This window comes from Vollenhovia emeryi, unplaced genomic scaffold (genome assembly GCF_000949405.1).
Source record: "Vollenhovia emeryi isolate VEMERY1.0 unplaced genomic scaffold, V.emery_V1.0 DF939140.1, whole genome shotgun sequence".
NCBI classification, from domain to species: Eukaryota; Metazoa; Arthropoda; class Insecta; order Hymenoptera; family Formicidae; genus Vollenhovia; species Vollenhovia emeryi.
Window position 1 is genome coordinate 1643776 of NW_011967226.1, and position 8010 is coordinate 1651785.

The 8010-nt window shown below is 35.6% G+C and overlaps 1 protein-coding gene across 2 annotated transcripts; it reads left to right on the forward strand.

Moving 5' to 3' along the window:
- The first annotated feature begins 4310 nt into the window (after positions 1–4310).
- On the forward strand, positions 4311–6885 carry LOC105567153 (dehydrodolichyl diphosphate syntase complex subunit DHDDS-like). Of its 2 annotated transcripts, XM_012021769.1 has the most exons (7): positions 4311–4537; positions 4761–4893; positions 4949–5056; positions 5120–5281; positions 5606–5754; positions 5925–6109; positions 6195–6885. In XM_012021769.1, exons 3-7 carry the CDS (start codon positions 4968–4970, stop codon positions 6420–6422), a joined length of 813 nt encoding a protein of 270 aa, XP_011877159.1. In that variant the 5' UTR covers positions 4311–4537; positions 4761–4893; positions 4949–4967; the 3' UTR covers positions 6423–6885. The 2 variants fall into 2 exon arrangements, with proteins under 2 accessions (XP_011877159.1, XP_011877158.1); XM_012021768.1 differs by having other exon boundaries at positions 4761–5056.
- The last annotated feature ends 1125 nt before the right edge of the window (positions 6886–8010 follow it).

The window sequence follows — 8010 nt, forward strand, 5'->3', positions numbered from 1 at the left end:
TATCATGTGCTAGAATATTCTAGCATAGTCTAGAATAGTCTAGAATATTCTAGAACATTCTAGAACATTCTTAGAACGTTCTCCGAATATCATGTGCTGTATGGGTGGCACAAAAAAAGTCACGCCGTCCGCCGGATTGTTAACGTTAGTGGCCCGCGCCGATTCGCATATCGTATTGTTTTTTTACGCGTTCGCGACAAGTACGGGAAGAAACTTGGATCGTTTTCTGCGAATAATTGGCGAACGATATCGTCGCGTGATCGCTGAATCCTCGCGAACGCGTATCAAGGAAGAACAATACGATATGCGAAGCGGCGCGGGCATAACCGATCAACTCGACTGTCGCCACATGAATGATCCCGCGTACGGCGCCGTAAACACCGTGAAAACCGAGCGCGGATTCCAAGAAATGACGTAGCAACGAATTCTCAACGTTCGTAGTTGTTTTTCTCTCGGCGCGGTGACGTACGATGTTTTTGCGTGCCATCGTGTACCGGAAGGCTTTTTTCGGTGTCTACGACGCCGTACGCAGGATCATTCACGCGGCGACAGTTGAGTTGATCGGTTGTGCTCCGCGCCGCTTCGCATATCGTATTATTCTTTCTTGATACGCGTTCGCGACAAGTGCGGGAAGAAACCGCGATCGTTCTCTACGAATAATTAGTGATTGATATCATCGTGCGATCGCTGAATTCTCGCGATTTGTGTCAGTGATTTGTGCGGGTATCAGTGCGACGATGTAATCGAACAGCTCGTAGTGCGCAATCGAACTCTGTGACAATCGAAATCAGTGACAATCGGACACAGAGAAAACTCAAAAAGTATCATTTGGATACAGTGACAAGGGACTTTACTAACGGAAGTGTAAATTGGTTAATGTGTTGGAGGACAGCTGAGATACTGAGAGGACGACACCTGAGTGGAGGAGGAGGCATCGGGCGCCATTCAATCAACGTAGATACAACTCCGCTGCGCATCGTGTCGGTGAGCGAAAAGTTTTTTTATTAAAGTAACGGAATCTACATTTTTTGACCGTAGATTGTAGATACATTTCGTAGATCCGTTACGTTAAAATGGATAGGTTACAAATAATTTCGCGTTTTAATTAAATAGAGCTCTACAAATCAGAGTATGTTGAGCTCATTTTTGACGGATATTATCGATGTATTCGGCCAACTAATCTCTCGTAGCCTATCCATTTTTAATTAAAGAATTGATATATGTATAAAGTAAAATAATATGACGTGAGATTTCATTATATTTTGTCGAGAATGCTTAAATTTGAAATTATTTTCATACTTTCTTTGAAATTATCGATTGACTGTAATATTTAATAATGTCGGTGTCACTCGTGCGGCAAGTTCCTTCTTTCTGTATCTCACCTCATTTATTCTGTGTATGTACCTATATTCAGATATGATATACGTACTTTCAAGATGCGTCTCGCATACCTAAATATACATGCGTAGTTTCATGCATCTTTGTATTTTCGCGGTCGGTTTTCGCGATTAATTTTTCAAGAAAAATTTTCAAGAAATTATTAATTGTTCAATTTTATCCATATTATAAATTTCAATCTATCGTGGAATATGATTAAAATTACTGTAACGCGAAATAATTTTTTTTCTATATCTACTCGAATTTTGAATTCAGAGATCAATTTACGAAGAGATGGTCAACATTTTTTAATAATAACGGAAGTAACCATAAATTTGATTCGTAAATACCGTAAAGTTTTTTGAATTAATATTTTTCTTTAATTATCTTCTCGTGGTCGTGCATTTTTCGATACGATCGGCGCTCGCATATAGTTCGAACCGTACGAAATATCTGTCGGTGATAAACCGACTATGGAAGGAGTTTTCTTCCTTCCTGATCTCTGGTCAAAATGATCAGATTGTATGGCCGGGAGCAACGAAAGGTAGGTCCAATCTGGCCCACCGAAGGACTAAATACGACGAGGTAAGTGGTCAATATTGGCCACTCTGATAGAGCACCTAAGTAAGGTGCTGTACGAAGTATACTTTGATTTCTTTTAATTTGTCACAATTCGGGTGGGTTATGCTTCTATATACATACATTCTCGCATATGCGAGAGTGAAACCCCTATTAAATCCCGCGGTCGCGTTAAACCCCAAGTAAAACCGCTAGAAAATCGCGTCACGGTTAATTAAAGATTTATAGGTTCGTTATGTTGAAACACGGGTAGGTAGAAATTGGATAAGTAGGTCTATGTATAGATCGGAATACGGGTAGGTATAGGGATTCGGATAGTTAGGGATAGCGGGACATGATTTTAGGTAACAAATTAACGAAATAACAATGATTAATACATATAATAAGTACGTAAAAAGAATGTCGCGTTATTGTACGTATACCGAATATTTCATTTATAATATTATGCGTATTGTAAAGTAAGTTATAAGAAAAATGTAAGAAATCAAATTGTAAAGAAAAGAGGACCGTCGATTAAATGCGGCGGGGGTGGTGGAGGGCCTCTATACGTATAAGTCGATTTGTTTCTATCGAATAAAATTTTAGTTCAATTTGATTGACATAGTCTTTTAATTGATAGAGTTTCGTTTGTCGAAAAATTTGTCTTTACAATTTGATTTTTTGTTTGCACATTAATAAAAGATGTACAATTATAAGCACAGCCGTATAGGTAACACGTTGTGTGTACTGTGTAACATTTTCTATTAATGTTTTACATTGTAAGAGTTAGGTGCATATTATTGTAAACACATATAACATGTTCATATGTAATTTTATGTCATAATGAAAAATTTTATATATTTTTATTGTACATCATGTTTTTAGTTTCACTATGTAACTTTATCTCTCTTTCTATATTTATTTTCATAAGTTGTGAACAAAATTAAGTTATAAAAATGTAAAAACGCAATTTTATCGCAAACAAAAAGGACCGCCGATAAGAATTCGACGGGGGCGACGGAGGGCCTCTTTAGATTAACTTTTCTATTGTATGAAATTTTAAGTTGGTCTAAAATAATCTTTTATGCGATAGATTTTCGATTGCGCATTTACAGTACGATTTTTGTTGCACATTTATAAAGAATGTTACATATTACTCTCTAAAAGTCAATCAGTGAATTATCACTGAAAACGGTTGTAACTATTGAATTATTCAGTGGTATACTTGTAACTGTGAATCAGTGGGTATTTATTGTTTTCTGTAATAATCCACTGATTGACTTTTAGAGAGTAGACATAGCTACATGTTTTATATTGAAATATATTATAAAATAAATCGTGATGAAACTATAATAATGATAAATTTTTTGTTTTTTAGTTTGATTATTGTAAAGAAAAGAGGACCGCCGATCGAAATTGGCGGGGGTGGTGGAGGGCCTCATATTTGTGCAATGCACTTTCTATGTAAACACAGTACCGTGCAATTATTGATACGTAACATCGGCGTTACATTAGCATTTATTCTATACTCAATATTACAATTTTATTGGGCAATCTTGCCAATACTAAATAATCATCTAGGTACAATATCAGTAGTATATTTGCATTTATTTTAGGACCAATGTTGGTGTTATATTGGAGAAATATTGGCCAATTCACTGCCAACATAACTAATGTACAGCCAAGGAATTGTGCTTCTAGGGAGGCGCTTATACGCAAAGGCAACCAAGGGCGAAAATTTAATATATGATAAATTAGTTGGAATAAGATGTTTTAAGAAAAATATTTTATTTTTTTGTAAATCGGGCATCATTTAATAGTTTTTACAAAATGAAATATATATTTCGACAATATCAAAAACAAACAAATAATATAGTATTACATAATATAAAAACACAATTCGAAAAATTATTCATTTCTAATATTGAGCGCGATTTTATTCCAAGTTGTCACAATTTAAAAGTCAAAATTTTTCGTAGATATATGCTATGTTTAGATGTAAAATAACATGTAAAAAGAACCAAAGATTTGAAAAGACGTTATTTTAATAGTAAAACTATGGGGACGCATAGCATTTAAGCGACAAATTAAAATTTATTCCTTGTTTATTTGTATCATTTATTTCTTTTGTTCGAAATCTCGTGCTTTGGATGTTAAATTTCCCGCCACTGAGTCCAATGGCTGCTTCCGGTTTTTGACAAAACATGGCGATACCGACCTAACTTAAACGTTATTTTGTAACTGATCAAAGGATCTCTACCGGCGATCGGCGGACGTTCGTGCTTGATACTGCGAGGGAAATATCGCGAGTTCCTGCGGTAGCTTCGTCCGGCTGATCCGGCACGCGCTAGATGAGTAAAAGAAGCAGTCACATGAGTAGACATCGCTTGGCATTGCGTCAGCAGGAGGCGTCGAGAGCACTTCGGCGACAACCTGTTACTGCATCGCCTCGAAATTCGTAGATAAGTCAAATAATTAACACTATCGCGGAGTGGAAGCCACGTCGCAAATAGTCTTGTTTCACTTTTATTGCCGCGAAAAGGTTAGGTCATGACTGGAAGGTGATATCGTCACTATGGCGTTAACACACGGAAAGATAAAGGTAATTACCGTAGCTAAAAACTGCATGTGGCGACTAAACTACAGTTGCAAGATATGAACAGTTAATATTCACTTGTGACAATTAAATACTTTGCCGCTGTGCCTGTTGTATTAGGTGCGACAGCGACTCGTTTGCTGTGGCTTATAAATCTATAGTTACAGCAGCAAAGTATTTGGAGTGAACCACGATTGGCTCACCACGGTGGCGAAAAATTGTTTTTCAGCGCGAGCGCTGCACGTAGGCATATTCGCCGACGAGTACTGACTACGGGATAGCTACGGGTTCAGATAGAAACGCTCTCGACAAGGGCTCGGTTGGAAGCATGTACCTTGACGCGCCCGCACGTAAGAGTTCAGGTATGATGTGGATGTTTAACTACATCCTCAGGTGGTTTCAATCCCTGATTTTAAGGATTGTCAAGACCGGCCAGATGCCTAGACACGTGGCATTAATCATGGATGGGAACAGACGTTATGCGAATAAAAGGAATTTGGCAAAGGGGGAGGGACACTCGAGAGGGTAAGCGTGTTCGAAGAGTCGCCCGTTGTTCTCGTCTTATATCTCGTGTTTTATTTACGATAGGTTTGATAAATTGATCGAGACGCTAAATTGGTGCATGGACCTCGGCATTACGGAGGTCACGGTGTATGCTTTTAGTATAGAAAATTTTCAACGTACCGAGGAGGAAGTCGACGAACTCATGAAGCTTGCAAAGCAGAAGTTCAGGCGTCTCTTGGACGAGAGGTACACTCGGCATTTTCAATTGGTCGTCGCGTTGCAGCGGTTTGCGAGATCTTGAATCTGTCATACAATTCTGTATCTTACACTGTAGTGGAAATGCTAAAAAGTGAGTAGCTTCGTCTCTCTAACTGTCTTGGAGAGAGACAAAACCGTTCACTTTTAGCATTTTCACTATGGTGTAAGATATAGAATTGACTGTTCTTTATAGCTGAGCTGGCTGCGCTATTTCAGAGTTCAATTTTTCCTCCCCTGTGTTAGAAGGAAAAAGATAAACTCTGAACCAGCGCAGCCAGTTCAGCTATAAAGAACACGTACAACAATTTTCAGGGAAAAACTGCACGAGGCTGGACTTTGCATTCGTGTGATTGGCAATTTGTCCTTGCTCCCAAAAGATTTATGCAAGTTAATTGCCGAAACTATTGTAATCACTAAGGATAATAACAAAGCAATTTTAAATCTTGCTTTTCCTTATACATGTAAGTGTGATCATCGTAAGTCACATCTACATTCGCAGCTGCTTATTTTTTATACAAAGCACAAATGAAATTATATATAATACATGTATAATATACAGAAAGAGTGTAATGCGTGTATATATAATATTATAATTAAAAAACATAAGTTTTATATTTTTTAATATCTGCAGCAAGGGATGAAGTTACTAGTGCAATTAAGGATATAGGAAGAGGTGTAAAGCGTGCTGAAATTCTGCCAGAAGATGTTGATGAAGACCTGGTGAGTGACTGTTTGTACTTTAACAGATCTCCAAATCCGGATTTATTAATTCGTACTTCTGGAGAGACTCGACTTAGCGATTTCCTCATGTGGCAAGTAAGAAGACTATTTCATTCTTGTAGCTTGAATATACTTCTCCTATAATTCGTCGAGGCGGTAATTTATCCAATTTTTTTTTTAGATTGCTGACACCTACATCTACTTCACCGATGTATTGTGGCCTGAATTTAGTATATGGAATTTTCTTGGTGCAATCTTTAATTATCAAAGATGCTATCCTGAGTTGCAAAAAAATAAGAAAACTAAACCAATCGTGCGTAACAACAGGGTATCTACGTTTCTTGATAAATTACAACGCGAACGCGATATCGCGATACATAATATGTATGTATCTGATCTACCTGATTAATCAGCCGTTCATTCCTAGAAACATAAACTATATATTCACGAGATAGAATAAAACCAGAGTCAAAACTAATGAATTATATTGTAATGGACAGTTAGCTCAAAGCAGTAAGTCCAGTAAATATAAGTATCAGTGAGATATGATAAAAATGCATTTACTGCTAATTCTCCGTTACAATGTAATTGATTAGTTTTGTCTCGGGTTTTATTTTATCTCGTGAATATATTTTTCGCAAATTTTCTCTAATTATAATTGCCAGTTGCGTCGTTTATCAATTTTCCTACATCGGTTAATTATTAATGTACTGGCGACAGTAAGTCTTAATTCATGAATAAATGTTTACCAAATTATTGCAGCAATTAATTTGTTCGTACTGTTTTGTGCATCAACAAAACTAATTGTGAGAAAAATTTCCATCGGATAAACCAATGAAATAGTGTTTCCGATGGTTAATTTTCTCTATTAAATATGGATACATCCGATGAAATGCAGTTACCAATAAAATTTGATCGCAAAACCGATCATATTTTTTATCGGATATATCAGTTTGTTATTATGTAATTGGATTATCCGATTATATTTAATCAGACATTTTCTCAGTGTAAGAATCTGGAAAATTATAACAAATTGTATCTTACTTAAACAACACATTTACAATTTAATAAATTTATGTGAATAATATTTTTTTATTTCATGTGCTAAATTATTTGTATACATAATTAGTCAAATACATTTAATTCGTTTCAAAGAAATGTTCAAACCGTGAGCCGTGTCTTTATTGTGGTATATATATATATATATATATATGTATATAGGGAGCTGCCCCATGTAGAAACTGACGGTCAATATTTTTCTTATAACGTGCCTACTCTAAAATTAGATCAGCAAGATCTTGCCAAGATCCAATATTTTTTGCCTATTGTTTCTTGTATCCTTGTTTTAGCGAAAGTACTGAAATTTAATATAATTAGAATTACAAGATATTGCAATTATATATTGTATATTATTTGATTATTGACCAAAAACTGAAACTTTTTATTCATATTTCTTAGGAAGGGGAATGTTGAAACTTAACTATTTAAATTTCTTAATGTTTGTACAGTTAACCGTATATAAGAATATCTGACAATTACAAAATATATTGTCAACAAATAAAGAAAAACAATATATTTGAATAACAAAAGTTAATATCAACTTGCCTAAAAATATTATTTAACTCAGGTAATTGATATTTCGTAAAAGATGAGCGTTAAATATTAGACTCGTGTTTAAGTGAGTCTAATTCTATATTTTCAACTGTTAAATATTAGATCTTTTATGCGTTAATTGTATATAATAAAATAATTAATAATTCGAGAGAAATAAAACACTAACATTTGTAACATTTACCTCTGCATATCTTTTTGATTTTTAGGAGCTTACAAGTCTGCATTATCACAAGCACGCATTATGTCAGTTGATTGATCTATAGTTTCTTGCATTATTGCATCTCTGGCATCTAAATTTGAATCATCAGTTCGATCTACAGGTTGTATTGTTGCATCTCTGGCATCACAAGCACGTAGCACGTCAGTTGATTGATCTATAGTTG

What these genes read in the sequence shown, in the direction of transcription:
- LOC105567153 (XM_012021768.1), top strand. Translation starts at nt 4,860, where the DNA reads ATGTACCTTGACGCGCCCGCACGTAAGAGTTCAGGTATGATGTGGATG. An exon ending in GGGGAGGGACACTCGAGAGG is followed by an intron (nt 5,057 to 5,119) that starts GTAAGCGTGTTC and finishes TATTTACGATAG; the next exon opens with GTTTGATAAATTGATCGAGA. An exon ending in TCTTGCTTTTCCTTATACAT is followed by an intron (nt 5,755 to 5,924) that starts GTAAGTGTGATC and finishes TAATATCTGCAG; the next exon opens with CAAGGGATGAAGTTACTAGT.